Below are 16546 nucleotides of genomic sequence, written 5' to 3' on the forward strand. Positions count from 1 at the left end.
GTGAGAAAAAGAACTGCAGCCCTGATTTCACGCCTGAGATGTTTTGGTTTGTGAAATTTCTTTCCCAGGTGATTTGCTGTAAACCAAAAGAGATGTTTTCTTAACTGTAGCTATGTTATTCATTCCTTTTAGAGGAGGGACTTCTTGATGGACCTGTGGTTTAACCAATGTGGTTTGAGAGGTGTTAACTTTGCCATCCAATCATATTAGTCTCTGTAAATAGTCTATAAGGAAATTGCATTTTGAATAAACCTCTTTTTCTAGCCTTCTGAGAATTCACAGAGTCAGTGTGGTTCATTTCGTGTCCTGTAGCAACAAAGAACCCTCCAAAAAGCAAATAAACAGCCCAGACTCCTGCAGACAGGTCCCTCAGGAGGTGCTGGCATCATCACTTGGAGCCAAGGCAAGGCACAGTGCTGCACTTCCCAAAACCTGACCCAGCTGGAAGAGCTGCTCCCTCCACAATTACCCCTCTGCTCTGAGCAGGGCCCATTTCATGGTGACCCAAGCACATTAAACCAGTGCTACAGCTATCAGTGGCAAGGCTACGGGGATGCATTTGGTTTAATTCACTCTGCAACCTCAAAAATACTTGGTTTGGTAACTCACTTTTGTCTTCAAACCTCTAAAATTGTAATTGTAAGCCTGGCTGTAGGATTCACAAGCCCAGCAGCCCTTTAGCACTTCACCTTGTGGTCTCAAATTTGGTTTGGTCCATCAGTGCAGCCTTCTGCATCCCTCTGCAGAGCCTTCCTTCCCTCCAGCAGATCAACACTCCCACCCAACTTGATGTGTCACCAACACACTCAATCCCTTCATCCAGATCATCTGTAAAGGGCTAAACAGCACTGGCTCCTGCACCTTTAGTAAAACCATTAAAAATATCGTCAAATGATCCACAGTTCTGTTTGGCACTGACCTGAATTGTGTCCAAGCTAAACTCATTTCCAATTGAGCTGAAGCCATAGTTACTGGAAACCTGGAACTGGAACTTCCCTCACTTCTGATCCTTGAGCCAGCAGGAACAATGAATTATTTAGCAATTAAACCAGAGCAGACAGCTGTAAAAATCTATCTCTGATCACCTCAAGTCATCACTGCCACCTCTTCTGGCAGCCCAGAATTACAGAGGAAGAGAGACTCTCTGGCTCTTGTGCCTTTCTCAGAGGAACAGCTCTGACACAAGGACAGAAGTGGACACTACCTGAACTCTCAGGATGCCCCTGCTCCTCCCACAGCTCCCCAGACAAGACAAACCCCCAGTCCTGCTGACTGATGGTGCCGCTGCTCCATACAAGTACAGGAAAGGCTGGCATCTGCTGAGGCTGGATATAAAACCAAACAGAACAATCCAGATTTTCCCAGATCAATAAAAATCATAGTTTATATCTAAGTGGAATTTAATACAAGTACACCAAGTCCAAGGAATGCCAATTTATTCATTTTAACTTCAGGCTTCCCTCCAGTCTTTTTCATTTCAAGTTATTATTTCTCAATCAAAACATTTAACAATTTTCAAAGAGATGAGGAATCAACTGTCAGATGTGGATCCCTGTTTTAAAATCTAAGTCATGGAAGGACAGATTCTGCAAGGTAAGAGTGTACTATTACTACTCTAAACAAACCAGATTGGCTCCTAATTCTGCTAAGGCCACGCTGAAATGCCAAATGAATCCATGTTGTGGAAAATCCACAGCTCCACCCATCAGCCTGGGCCTTGCCTGAGATGACCCTTCCTTAGGGACAGAGCCTTGAAAGAAAATGAGGAACAGCAAACACAAAGGAACATCACCAAATGTCAAAAGGAGGAGAGAAATTAGACTCCTGATTAAATCCAGTCTTTTTAATAAAAAGCTCAAGCCTAGGATGTTTTTTTCGTGAGAGCTTATAGACTGCTATGTGCCATCCTGGCATCTCTTAAAGGCTCTCGTGATTATTTTCCACAAAGCTGGCAAAAGATGTAGCAAAATCAACCCAGCAATCTTCAAGAAGCATTAAAGTTGTCATTTTTATAGTTGATCAGGAGGAGGCTGCCAGGACTGTGTCTAACAGCAGCAGTTCAGGTTCAGCAGCTCGCCGGTGCTGTGAGCTGAAATATTAAGGGAATACCTGGCAGCAGCACCACTGCCACGACCACGAGCTGATCCAAGGTGGGTCAACAACACCATCAATCAAAACAACACCCTCATCAATCAAAAATTCAGAGGCAACCATCCCTCAAATCATTTCATTATACTGTGGTAACACAACCCAACAATTCCCAGGCTCCCAGACACAGACAAGTCCCCAGCGATTACAACAACACCTGTTCTTTGTCAGTATCTCAAAAGCCTTTATTTGCCTTTGTCAGTATCTCAAAAGCCTATATTATCCTTTTCCTTTATTCTCCCTAAAATTCCTGCCTGTGCACACGAACCCTTTCCGTGAGGAGCACACAGGCGGCACAGCCCGCCACCGCTCCCGGGGAGAGCCGCGGGCAGCGGCCGAGGGGCCCCGCCCGCAGCCGGCCGGGGACGGGGCCAGCCACCCCCGAACTGCTTCTCCCACTCTGCCGGGCCCGCGGCGGAGGCTCCCTACCGTCCCAGGGGCAGGGCCACCGGAGCTGGGCCCGGTTTCCCCCTTCGTGCCCGTCCCCGGGGCTGTCAGCATCCCTCAGAGCCCTGCTTCCATCAGCATCCCTCAGTGCCCCGCTTCCATCAGCATCCCTCAGTGCCCCGCTTCCATCAGCATCCCACAGCATCCCGCTGCTTTCACCATCCCGCTCCCAGCATCGTGCTGCTCCCTCTCCCCGCACCATCCTTCTCCCCGCACCATCCTTCTCCCCGCACCATCAATTCCCTCTCCCCGGACCATCCCTCTCCTCGCACCGTCAGATTCCCCTCCCGCACCATCCCTCTCTCTCCCGCACCATCCCTCTCCCGCACAATCCCTTGCCCCCACCATCCCTCTCTCTCCCGGACCGTCCCTCTCCCCGCGGCCGGGGCCATGGCGGGGTGCGGCCGCCGCCCCCGCCCGGCGCCGCCCGCACTCACCGCCGTGGCCGTGGCGCGGCCGCCGCGCTCGCCGCCGGTGCGAGCGGAGCGGAGCCCGCGGGGACGCGGCGGCGGCGGGGGGAGCGCGCCGGCCCCGCTCGGTGCCTCCATCCCCGCCCGGCGCGGGCAGCGCGGGGAGCCGGGCGCGGCCGCGGGGTCCCGCGGGGCTGCGGGAGGGAGCAGCGCTGCCTCCGCCGGGGCGGCACCGCGGGCCGGGGCTCTGCCACATTTCGCCCCCAAAATGCAGCTTGGCTGCGTCTCCCAAAATGTTGCACCGTGTCTTTTCACGGGTCCCGTTCAGGACCGGGCCGAGCGGTCGGTAGCACCTGTGAAATACAACAGGCAAGCCCCAGCCCCGCCGGGAAGGACAGTGACAACTCGCAGCCGTGCCAGAATCACCTGCTCAGCAGGGTGCACTGAGCCTGTGTCTCGGATTTAATTGCTACCTCACTTCCCAAAACCAACACAAGACACTCTCTCCTTTTCTTAAGAAAAAAAAAAAAACAAGTTACTCCCCATCTCCAATAACCCTGAGCAGCTGAGGGCTGGCTCTTATGTCCTCCCTTATTTCCCATATCCAGGTTTACACTGCTGTGACTAAAGAGGAAGCAGTTTGGTGTCTAATGCTGCTTTGATGGTTTCTATTACAGCCAAACTATGTCACAGCACAGAGATTGACCCAGGGGCTACGAAGGGCCCAGGGGTGAAGCCTTACACGAGCAGCTGAGGTCACTTGGTCTGTTCAGCTTGGAGGAGACTGAGGGGAGACCGTATCACAGTCTACAGCTTCTGGAGGGGAGGAGAGGGGCAGGCACTGATTTCTTCCCTGGTGCCCAGTGATAGGACCTGGGGGAATGGCCTGAAGTTGTGTCAGGGGAGGTTTAGGTTGGAAATCAGGAAAAGGTTCTTCCTCCAAAGGGTGGGTGGGCACTGAACAGGCTCCCCAGGGCACTGGTCACCTAAGCAGCACCAAACCTGACAGAGCTCAGTATTTGGACAAGGGTTTCAGGCACATGCTGTGACTCTTGGGATGTCCTGTGCTGGGCCAGGAGTTGGACTTCAGTGATTGTTGTAGGCCACATCCATCTCAGGATCTTCTATGATTCTAAGTCCTAAGCTCTAGGAGCAAGACAGAGCTTAGCACATTTTTCAGTTCCTTGCAGCTGATGAAGCTCCAGGAGTCCCATTGCCAAATGTTTGGCTGCACATGGAGGAGGGAAATATTCCATTATCTGGCTTAATTGGGTGCCCAGATTTGAGGACCAAGATGAAAATGGGCTGAGGAAGCCACACAGCAAGCTTTGTAAAATTGAAATAGGCAACTCCAGATGTAGAATGAACTTCAAAATGAAACATTACAGAAAAGAAGGGATAAAATATCAGTGTCATTTGAAGAAACCTGGTATGCATGTCTCATGTAATGAGAGAATACAAACACTCTGCATAGGGTTCTGTTACATAAGTACAACACTAGAATAAACCTCAAAGTATCTTTTAGTCCTTTGGGATCAGGTCTGTCTTAGAATCCTAAAGAAAAGGCAACAAAAAGAAAGCAGTCTGCTTTTGATTTTAGTCTGAAAAAGAAAGGGTTTAGAATGAATGGAACAGTCTCTCCAGCTTTGTAGTGTGTCTTTATGCAGATGGTGATTAATTAATTGTTCTCCATGCTCACGACAGTAGAGATGCGCAATTAGTAGCAACATGAATTCCCTTAATAAGAGAATTTCACAGTTAACAATATGGCCTTATAACAAAATGCCTTTTACTGTAGGATTCTCCAGTTTTTCTAGAGGTGATATCCATGTTGACACTAAGCTATATACACACAGATCTCCACTGTCATCCATGGCATTTGGAATTTTTTCACATCACTCCCATATTGCTGTTTCAACTTCAGTTTGAAGGCTTCAAAAACCTCCAGATTTACAAGAGCATTCCCAAGCTGGTATTTGAGTTTGATTTGTGCAGCCTTTTGCACTTACTTTGACTGAATTACACCTTGTTGGTTGCTTTAATAATAAGAACAAAAAATACATTGTATACTTTCACTTAAACAGTTTCCAGGTGTTCAAGAAAACCCTGGACATGATACTCAGTGCCATGCTCTGGTTGACAAGGTGGTGATCATTCAAAAGTTGGACTCGATGATGCCAGAGTTCTTTTCCAAGATAACTGATTCTGTGATTCTGTAAATTCATGTCACCTCTAGGTGTTCTAGGTTTATTTTACTTTTCATCACCCACATTATCTTTGCAAACACTGAGCACTGGCTCAAGCCTCCACTACGAGGCTCTTTCAGCTTTGCCAAAGAAACGGTGATTACTTTTGGATGAACAGAGTTGTGTATCTCCCTCAGAGAAGCTTCAGCCAAAACATATGTATTTAATTTATTTCTGAAACTGTAACACCATCCAGATACACACTGTCCTACGGCCTCACTCCTATCCACCAGCACAGCTGGAAGTTAGGCTGTCATTACAGAGATTAAATTTCCTTGCAGATTGTAACTACTGCAGGAACTGAGGCTACAACCAGGAGAGAATTTAGATCCCACAAAGTCTACTACTACTATTACTATTTGGAAGTACAGAACTGTTGTTGAGGGTTTTTCTAATGACAGCTGCTTGCTTCAATGAAGTATATTAGGAAGTCCCTCTCCTGCCTTTCAAAGCTTGTAATTGCCCATCAGACTGCAGCAAGGGATTTTTGTCTTTTAAAGATTACACCAGCATTGTGAAACTCTGCTTACAGCTGCCTCTAAATTCTCAGGATTACTGTTTTGAAACATCACCATGCATACAGTCAGCAGTTCTAAATTTATTCTTAATCGTGACTTCCACTTTACAGCTATGCAATTTTATAAACAAATTACAGAACATTTCTTTTCATGATTGCAATATGAAAATAACTGCTAGTTGAATGCACCCATCATTGTGCCCAGCCAAGCCTTTGCACGCTTTGTAAATCATTTTGCAGAGCAGTGCAGGGAGGACTCGTGTCACTGAGTATCAAAAATTGTGACAAATCCCACCCCTTACTCAGATGGCTCAAAGGTATAAGAAGCAAACTAGATGGCCACTGCAGGGAATAGTATTAAACATGTTAGTGAGCAAAAATAGTCTGATTAAATTTCCCTTTGAGGTCCCTTCTGGTTTTTTTGTACCTGCTCACCAAAAAGTAGGAGAAGAAATGCACAGATTTGTGCAGGTAACAGAAAAGCACAGGCGTCACTACCAGAAAACCCAAATAAAACCAAATTGCTCAAACTTTATACAAATGATGCCTCCAAAATGTTTCTAGCCATAGATGAGTCCTTTTAAGACCACATCTGAGGCACGTTCCATCCACAGCCTAAGCCCAACCTCAGGACAAAGAGTACAGTGGAAGAGTGAACAATAAACCAGAAAAAAAAGAGTAGAAACTAAATGCATGTATGATGACTTTAACTGTGTTGTTACCACTATAGGGATTTTTAATGTGTATTATTTTTTTTTAACTTTTTCTAATTATTATAAAGACATTCTTTTTCTATAATAATTAGATCTGAGCTAATAATGACTTTTGGATTAGACTACCAAGACTTTGGTTACTCAACTGAATATTTGACTGTTCAGTTTACAGTGCAGTAAGGTTTGGCTTTATTACAATTTTTTTCCTCTTTTATTGTTCACAAAGTTGAGTGTAACACTGGCACTTCATCATCAGCTTTTCCAGTGCCTGATCTCTTTGTCATTTTGGCCCATTCCTCCTTGCCAACCAACACATTTAATATGGAAACCTTTTACAGTAAAACCATTTGTAACTCCATTTAAATGTTTTTTCTTCTAGGTAAGAGCACTTCAATTTCTCTGGCCTTTGAGAGTCATACTAGCAAACTAATTCATTCAATTTAGGTTCCTTTAGTACTCAAAACTTTTCGAATTTCTAATTTCTATTTCTTCTTGTAGAAAAGGACACAACTCCTTTGTGCTTTCTTGAAAGAACAGCTGTGATCAACTGGAAAAATTCCAAGGAGTAACTCTACATTCCTCTTAAACTGTTGTGGTCAGATGGGGATGTTGGAGGCTACAGCCTTCCAAGGCTGAGTGACACAAATTCCACTGATTTTAGTGTTTATAGAACACACTCCAGCTGATGATTCTCAGTCCATTTGCTTTTTCTGCTGCACCGTTGCCAAGCAAACATTTCCCCATGCTGTGGCTGCTCTCGGTAATGAGCTCCGTGTTTATTTCTGCACCCACTTCTTTCACTCCCCTCCAATTTATAAAGATCATTTTGAATTCCAGTCCTGCCCTCATACAGCTTAGGGTTATCTGCAGAATTGATAAGGACCCATTCCATCCCTCCATTTGAATTCACAGTAACTCCAGATCTGCTGGAGACAGGGCACAACAAAAAGCTTATCAGCAAGTTCATGTCCACATGTGTGGGATCAAACCATGATAAACAGTGCAGTTTACACACCATAAAATGGAGCAAGTCAACAGTGAAAAAAGAATTTATTGCACTAATTTCCAACAGTCAATAACCTGATGTTCAGAGATAAAGGATTACAGACATGTCTTACAAGGGCAAATCTTTTCTGTGCCTTCTCTTTCCATCTCAGCCAGGACACAGCGACTTTGGTCTCCCACAAGAAGCATTCACCAGGTGAATAAAGGCACCACGAGAGAGCTGAAGTATCCCATCACTACCAGTATTCCAGTATCACCTGTGGTTCTGGTCCCAGACACTTCTTTTAAGTTCAAAGGTATCCAAAACAAGCACTTGGTGTTACCTCTGACATTTTCACTTTGTCATTAAAATTAACATTAGTGCTTCTCCAACTGGATCCTCTAAAGTCATCTTCTCCTCTTGGGAAGAGGTACTTCTGAAAGAAAATAAAGAGAAGGGGTTTTTTACAAGCTTTTAAATCCATCTTCTCTCATGGGAATTGTTCAAGTAGAATGAATTCTATCCAGCACAGGAAATGAACTAGATGAGCTCTTGAGATCCCTTCCCAGTCCCTCTCCCCATGTTTTTTAAATAAGAAAAAAAAAAATCTTTCTAGATTCTACAGCACACTATCATTCAAAGTATCAAGTGAGATTTCATTGATAAATATTGTACTTCAAAACTTATTCCATCTTAAAAACCTTCTGTTCCTCACCACCATCTTTCAGAATTTGCTGTGAATTTGACAAATGGAATACTAATAATGGAAAATATCTGCAAAGACTGCTTCTGGGCATGTTTAATGCTTCAGCATTTATCGGAAAATTCTGAGAAATGGAGAATGTTCCTGATTAAGAAAGAAATTTCTTGTCCACAACAAGTGGACAAGTGAAAGGAAAGTAAACAAATGCTCCATGGCACCTTCAATCTGACCATTTAAAACTGAATGAATTCCCATTATCTACAAATAAAAGTGACCAGAGAATGTAATCTCACTTCAGTACTACGAGATGCTCCTTCGCTTTTAGAAAGAGCAAATATAAATCTACAATGTCAATAAAAATGTATTTCAATACATTTAAATGTGTTAAATTGTATTAGATATCCCTTGTATTAAATATCCTTCAATTACATACTATTTTGGATAGTAAATGAACTGCAAAAGGTTCTTTATACTGTGCCATGTTCTGCTCAAGGAGCTGAGAACATTTTCTGAAGCTTCTGAGTTGCAGAGCAGCTCAGCATCATCCAACATTGATGCTTCTGCAGAGCAACTCCACTGTAAGCTTCGAGCAATCTGCTTTACCATTGCTTCCCAATTAAAATTACATTATTTCCATGAACCTGGGTGACAGCAAAGCCATTTACTCCCCTGCTGCAGTTCCCAGAGTCCTCCCCCAACAATGTCAGATAACTTCTGGTACAGCAGAGGCTGCTATTGCTGTGCTGGGGCTCAAACCATAAAACATTGCCCAGCTGAAACCAAAGTTAGGGAGGAACCTTCTCTCCCCTCACCAAGGGTGAGGGTAGCAAGGGCTGTTCTTTCCCAAGTTCCCAGAGTTACCAGAACAAACATCTTCTGTAAGTGGGTGATGGACCAAAAAAATCACTTTTCCCTACACAATGGAACTCCTCAAGACAAACTTGTATTTCAGAAGAATGAGACTCCTTTAAACCAGACCAATTTTAACTCTGAACACACTACGATGAAATCCATGTAGAAAAAGCTCTCAGGATTTTGCCATGCTGTTTCAAAGTTTCAATTTTCATGCAACAATTTCCTGGCTAAAACCAAACGTAGCTTTTGCAAGGCAGCAGGACCTGATCCAAAATATCAGCTCTAGTTTCAGAAAAACACAGCAGAGGGATATTTCAAAACAAGTCACTGGTTTGCTGGAATTCCAATCCTTGTACCTCCTGCATCCGAGTCCTCTTCTGTGATTACTGGCATCCCGATATGCCGAGTTATGGTTTCCTTTGACACTTGCATTTCACCTGCACACAGATTGTGAGGGAAAACTGTCAGCTTTTTTTTTGCTTCTACATCCCTCATCCAGTAGTTATAAGATTGTTCACTGCTGCTCTCCTGAGATGCTGTCAAATGCTGTAGACAAACCTACTTCTCACAGTGCCTTCAACATGGCTCACTAAGAAACCTTCAATAACAAGTAATTAACACTACCAATTTAAAGCAAATTAATCAGTTCAATAGTTTAAAATGCCCTTATGGCTCTAAAACACTTCATCTACTCTTTTAAAGTCAAGCAAAGGCAACACTGCCTAATGCTCATCTCTGAAGAGGGATTAATTTACTCAGTAACTTTTTTTTCCCTAGCAGAGGCTAAGCAAGTCTGCAAACAAGAACTTGTAACTTTGAAATTAAATCCCCACCTTCAAAATAAAGATAATTCAAAAAAAAAAAGACAATTCAAAACCATTTTGCCTGTTTAGTTTCATTTAACCTATAACAAATAAGGAGTAAACAAAAAATTTCAGCAGAGCAACTTCTATCAATTGAAAAGTTGGATATCAGAAAGAGAATTTCCTTAGGAAAAATAATTTCCCACTGATCAACAGCAAAATTTAACCCAGCTAGCAAAGCAATGGATAAACCTTTGCAATCTCCCCACGTTCATGGATGCAATGGAGAAATACCTCTAACTTCTGGAGAAACTCTTCTCCAGCTGGGTTTTCTGCTTCGCCTTGGAGACTTCCCACAACTGGATCCTGCTTCAGAGGATTCTAACTGCACTTGACGGTGTCTCCTGGATCTGGACACCTGAAGGACACAAAAAAAGCTGAACTTCTACAGCCAGGTCTTGCTGTGGGTCACCTGACAAACCAGCAGGACTGAAACATCAGCTTGATGTCAGGGTGGAAAAGGGACAGAAGGGGAAAGAGGGAGGGAGGACTCTCACTGGTTGCTGTTCTTCAGTTTTTCATTGTCCAAAAGAGGACAATACCCTTGTATGATTTGATGGGTGTATAACTTAAAATGCAGATAATGAAACATTAATTAATTCTCAATCCATTCTCTGTTACTATTAAGCCACACCATGCTGCATCCCCCCACACAAAAGAAACACTTCCAAAACCTGCTGCTCTGTAAAGCCTCCTTACCATCATATTTTGTTTAAGTGAAAAACATCACTGCACATTCACGAGTCTGGATTGTTATAAAATCCAGAGATCTGTTCCATTTAATGACACGTTTTTCAATATGAGATTTATATAAATAGAGAAAGTTGAGATGTTGCTCATAGGTCTGCTAAGAAAAAGACAAACCAACAATATTCTTTTAAGGAAGAAGCTACTGAAACAAATTTTCTAAGAACTTGCAACTGACTTTCAACTCCCAAGTCCCATTTTCACAGCCATCTTCCAAGATTCCTACACCTAAGATCCAAGGAATCTGAGCAATTAAACTCTCAGGTATTTTTATACATCTTCTTAAAATTCCTCTTAATTTATACATTCTTCTTAAAATCTACTTAAATGGAGCATAGGCATTAAAAGATATTCTGTAAATTAAAATCCTCCAAGCACAGGCCTTATCTGCATTGTTCCATATTCTAACAAGAATAAAAGCTTTGGGTTTCCCTGCTGTGTTACAAAAACTAGAACTTTCAAAAACTGAACTACAGAGTGCAATTTTAACTCATTCCTTTTTGACCCAACATTTACATTAAACTGGAACTTAAAACTGTTCTTGAAAAATAAATACATCCCCATTATCAATTTTCATACCCACCTCAATAGCTGCAGAATAAGACCTGTATTTGATTCTGGCCAGGGCACTTGCTCTTTCAGAACCCTGTAAAGAAACAAGAGTCCAGTCAGAAAAGATTCTCATTCTATTATAGAGTACTGAAATGAGATATTACATCAGGCAATCACTTGAGTAATAACTCACTACAGGTGTAACTCTATAATTAGTTCTACATAATTTCCATGCCACCAGAATGGTACTTCAAGGAAAAAAAAAGTTCAAATTTCATTAAAAAGACACAGCACAATTTTGGTTGCCTTCACTGTTACAAAGCGCAGGAGGAGAAAAATCAAATTTGAAACTTCACATCTTACTTAAATTCAAAGTTGAAATAAGCAGACAAGTACAACATGAGACAATTTTGTAGTATAAAAAACGAATATTGCCTTTAAGTTGAAACTCCAGGAGGAAGTGTAAAGGAGTTTGGCTGAGAAAATGCAGCTCTTCCCTCCTCACCCGAGACAGACTTTTTATTGTGATCACCTAAGAGCTGTTGCAGTAAATGCTCACAGCTCAATAGAAAATAATGTGAGTTAAAAACAAAATCAAGCAAACAGCCCCACCAGCTGACCCTGGAATTTATTTTGACACTATCAGACTTTGACCTACACTGCTTAGCTTGACATCTGAAGTCAAAAATTTCATAGATCTGGCCTGTGCAGCATAGTAAAGTAGTTCAGTTTCCTTACCTCTGATTTTAGCAAAGTCTCTTCTTTCTTTTTGTTTTCTGTTTCATCAGTTTCTTCAACAGTTTCGAGTAATTTCTGTGGGGAAGAAAAGCATTTTTCTTTAAACATCTGTCATATACAAGGCAGCTAAAATCCAAGAATTGTAAAAAACAAAACCAGTATTTACACACATGCCCATTTCCTACATCCACCTTCCACTGTGGCCTTTCTTTGATGCAGGAATGTGTTGCAGAGCTATTTCATGAGGTCACACCTTCAGTGCTTCCCTCTCAGCAGTCACCTGTGGTATCCCAGAGGGAAGACCACCCACAAGCCCTTTTTTCCATACCACATCCCTGCCTCAGCTTTCACACATTCCATGCCTTCAGTGTCACAGTTCCTTCTCCTTCAGTCTAAGATTTACCAGCTCAGAGGTAACCACACCAAGAAATCCAGTTCTTACACGTTCACCCAACCTCCTGAGCCACCACAGCACAGTGGCTGGTGGTACCTACCACTCTGTTCTGCTGCCATTCCTGATGTTCCAAGGTTATGTCTTTGAGACCAACCACAAAGTCATCTTTTATCAAGCTCAGGGACTTGTCTGGCTGGGATTTGTCAGCTGAAATGACACACTTCATTTTCTGATAGTGGTCGTGAATATTCATCAGTTCCTGAAATTATTAAAAGCGACTTTCAGAAAAAAAAAATCCAGCAGTAAAACAATATTAGTCCTCAACATACAAACCCAGGGTTACAGAAACTATTCTAAGGAATGGTTTCATTTAAGGAATCCTAAAAGCATTGGACCAGGAGGAATGTCAGAAACTGATTTTGGTTACATTATTTGAGTTTCAGAGCCAAGAAATCCTGCTAACCAGGGCTGACCCATCAAATAAGCTACAGAGCATCTTGTATTATTTAAACTCAGGTTACTCAGGGCTACTGTTCACACAGGGTTCTTTCTGATACTGTGCTTTATTTTCATCTCTTTGGAGGAATCATTTTACTTCACAGATTTCTGTATCACTGCAGTCAACCTTACTGATACACATTTGCCAGCAATAAATGAAAAAATCTGCAAAGAAAGTTCTATCACTGCATGATGTAAGAATCTTTACCTGGCTTGAATTACTCAGATTTTTATAAAATGCATCATATAATTAATAAGAAAACTGAAAAACAAGGTTTGAAAGGAGAAATAAAGGTGAGAGAAGGCTATAAACTTGCAGATAAGTAAATTCATGTCACCACAAGTATCAATCCCCCCCCGCAGACATATCAAAACAAACATGCTTCCCCTCATTTTCCATTTTTCTCTAAGGGACAGTTAATCATTTAGACCCTCTTACATCTTACTGAGGCAAAACCACAAAACATAATTGCACATTTCAGTATTGAAAAAGGTACCACAATTCTTCCAAAGTCAATGCCACATTTCTGAGTGTCTGGTAAAATTACCTTAGTCTGCATTCCACAAGAGACTCACAAAGGACAAGACTCTACTGATTAGAAAAGTTAAAGCTCTTGGACAACAGAGAAATTAAAACAAAAGAAACCCCATTGCTTAATTGTAGTTTAAAGGTTACTGTACCTCCAACAGATCATTAGTGATGAGGCTGGTCACTCTGTTACACGGGTCCCTAAATTCTTCTTTTAAATGATTTTCCTCAATCTTCTTCTTCTTAGTTCTGTAGGACAGCTAAAACAAGAAGCAATGTTTGTAACCTAAAAGAAAGCTTCAAATGGCACCTCCCCTTGAGAATTCCTACTGCATATCTATCAATTAGGAGATGGGAGACATGGAAAAGGCACAAAGCCATCTCATCAGCATTGCTTTGCTGTCACATGCTCAGAGCCCGCACTTTTCAATAATTATTCTCTTGTTAAGAATTTAATCCAGCACCCAGACTAATTTCCCCAACTGGTAAGACATCTCAAATCTGTTAGGAACACTACATACTGAACAAATATTTTGAGGTGAGAAGCATTCAAACAAAAGCAAGCAAATCATCTACCTAAGTAAAGCCAAACATATTGCATTATTAGCTGAGCTAACCACGAGTGCTGTTGAACTGTCAGGCACTGAAAGATGGGGGTGTTTTATTTAAAAATGTGAGTAATTAATGCAATAGCTCACTAGCTGTGGCATTGCTGTGAAATGGAAGGCTCTGGCAAGTCGCAGTCTCCTAAGGATATAGGCTGCATCATAATGCTGGGAGTCGAGCAGGTCCTGCTGAAATCTCAGGACTTCAGACCAATCCTTGAGCGCGATTCTGATCTGCAACAGAAGAGTCACACACTGTTACACCAATATTTAATCAACCACACAAATTAACTGAGCTGTGATCTGACTACTGACAACACCTGGATGTGCAGAGCTGCAGGAAGGATCCAGCTATAACATTTGTTATTACTATCATCATTTTATGCACATCAGATTATTACACTTTCTTTGACAGTGACGTGGAACACAAGTCCTTTCTGACATCTGAAAACATTCATTCTTCACATTCTGCAGTGTGTGAAAAATAGTGTGCACCTAGGACATTCCCCTTTACTAGTGATTAGGAAACAACACTCATACCACTGTGTATGCCACTGAAATCCTTATAGATGTTCTCTTTCCCTTATTTCTTCCTTTCTCTCCTGTCATGTCCACTCTGCCCACCTCACTTTTTCTCTGCTTAACTTTCTTGACTAACTCATGCATCCTCTTACAGCTGCTATCCAGCAGCGGTTTTAAAACTGCTTAAATTCATTTTCAAAAAAAAAGTTACTGATTTCTCTGAGGTCAAAATACGAGACATCATGACATCATTGTACACTATTTCAAATTTGGTTTGTTATTTAAAGAATTTGGACTCAATTTTGCATGTGCACACAACATATATCACAAAGTTCCTAAGCAAACCTCTTATTCCTGCAGAAGTTTGTAATTCCTTTAGATATTGGTCTCCTATCCTGAAAGCATCAAGGAGGGTGTCATTCAGGCACACACCCTCTCAACCTATTTATGAATTCCTTTTCTGGTTCAAAGAAAGTGGAAATAATTCAGTCTCCATTCTGTTGGAATTCTGAAGAATAACTCAGGCTGTAATGGGGTTCACCCTACAGCTGATGAACACATTCTCTGTCCCTGCCTTTTCCAATAGCTCCCACTCTGGCTGTAAATATTTTTATTTTAAGAAAGCAAGAGGAAATGGCCTAACCATTTATGATGACAAAGCAGACAGCAGTGTACCACATATCTTCTGCCTTGTAAATCCTGAGAATAAAACCTCAGGAACAATTACCTTTTGTTTTGGTTGACAAAGCTGGGCATTATAGAGTCCATACAGAAGGTACAGAGCACCAACTCGGATCTGGAAGGAGTAGGGAGGCAAGAAGTACTGCTGAGCCAGACCTAGAGTCTCCTTTGTGAGCTTATTCCTCTGCAAAGCTCTCATTTTACCACTAAAACAAACAAATAAACAAAAAAAAAGCAGCATGTTAAAAGCAGATAAATATAAAGCTCCAGGCTTTGGAAAAACCTATAATGCAGAAACAAGCTTTAGATGTTTTAAAAATATAGGATCATTGAATGTCCTCAGCTGGAAGGGACCCACAAGGATCAGAGTCCAGCTACTGGCCCTGCAGAGGACAAGCCCAAGAATCACAACCTGACAGAGTTCAAGAATTTGGACAAGGTTCTCAGACACTGGGTATGATCCTTGGAGCATCCTGTGCAGGGCCAGGAGCTGGACTCCGTGATCCGTGTGGGTTCCTTCCAGCTCAGGAGATTCCATGATTCAGTGAAACATGCAATCCTGCGATCGCACTGTTCAATCTCACGAGGATCGCACCAAGCTCCCTGCGGAGTCAGCCCGCAAATTACACCCATCCCTAATGCACGAAACACACTGAATTCAAAACTCTTTTCCATCATTACAGAGAGACCGATGCTGCAGGTTTTTTTAGAGCCCAGCCAGCTAAGCATCTCCCTGAGCCAGGCCTGAGAGGGATACAGCGCTTACCCGCACTCCCTTTAAGGGGGCAGCACCCCGGGGGGAAGCTGAGCACAGAGGGCTGCGGGCCTGGCGAGGGGCAGGAGAAGGGCAGAGGAGGGGAAGGCGAGGAGCAGGGGAGGGGAAGGCGAGGAGCAGGGGAGGGGAAGGCGAGGAGCAGGCGCGGCTTGGCCTGAGCGGCGGCCAGGAGCCATTCCCTCCCTCGGTCACTCACTAGAAGACGGTGTGGAAGCGGCGCTCCCGCCACAGCTCGGCGAAGCGCTCGAAGCGGACGGTGTCCGCCTGCAGGAAGGCGCCCAGCAGCTCCTCGCAGTCCTCCTTCAGCCCCGGCACGGCGCTCATCGCGCCGGCCCCGCGCTCACCCCGCCGCCGCTCCGCGCATGCGCCGCCGCACCACAACAGCCCCGCGCCTGCGCACTGCCCGCGCCGGGCGGGGCCGCTGGGGCTGCCCGTGAGGGAGCGGGGCTGCCCCGTCCCTGCGCTCCCGCGGCGCGGCCGCGCTGCCCCTGTGTGTGGCCAGAGCCCCTCAGTGACCGGCGCTCGCCCTGTCCCGCTGTGTCCTGCTCTGTCCCGCTCTGTCCCGCTCTGTCCCGTGAAGGGCGAGCCCGGTCCACGCGGAAAATGCCTTTCCGAGCA

The 16546-nt window shown here is 43.6% G+C and overlaps 1 protein-coding gene across 2 annotated transcripts; it reads right to left on the minus strand.

Moving 5' to 3' along the window:
* Positions 1 to 7514: 7514 nt before the first annotated feature.
* Positions 7515 to 16425, minus strand: SNAPC1 (small nuclear RNA activating complex polypeptide 1). 2 transcript variants are annotated; one of them, XM_063399558.1, is made up of 10 exons: positions 16125 to 16418; positions 15200 to 15359; positions 14044 to 14184; positions 13498 to 13605; positions 12419 to 12577; positions 11925 to 11999; positions 11218 to 11280; positions 10122 to 10245; positions 9381 to 9461; positions 7515 to 7902 (listed from the first exon to the last, which is right to left on the minus strand). In XM_063399558.1, exons 1-10 carry the CDS (start codon positions 16250 to 16252, stop codon positions 7874 to 7876), a joined length of 1068 nt encoding a protein of 355 aa, XP_063255628.1. In that variant the 5' UTR covers positions 16253 to 16418; the 3' UTR covers positions 7515 to 7873. The 2 variants fall into 2 exon arrangements, with proteins under 2 accessions (XP_063255628.1, XP_063255629.1); XM_063399559.1 differs by lacking the exon at positions 9381 to 9461 and having other exon boundaries at positions 16125 to 16425.
* Between the last annotated feature and the right edge of the window lie 121 nt (positions 16426 to 16546).

This window comes from Prinia subflava, chromosome 5 (assembly GCF_021018805.1).
Source record: "Prinia subflava isolate CZ2003 ecotype Zambia chromosome 5, Cam_Psub_1.2, whole genome shotgun sequence".
Lineage (NCBI taxonomy): Eukaryota > Metazoa > Chordata > Aves > Passeriformes > Cisticolidae > Prinia > Prinia subflava.

Coding starts and splice junctions, on each gene's coding strand:
- SNAPC1 (XM_063399558.1), bottom strand. CDS start 16,252: ATGAGCGCCGTGCCGGGGCTGAAGGAGGACTGCGAGGAGCTGCTGGGC. Junction 14,185..15,199: donor TTTGTCAACCAAAACAAAAG/GTAATTGTTCCT, acceptor CTTCTGTTGCAG/ATCAGAATCGCGCTCAAGGA. Junction 7,903..9,380: donor AGAGGACTCGGATGCAGGAG/GTACAAGGATTG, acceptor ATTTTCTTTCAG/AAGTACCTCTTCCCAAGAGG.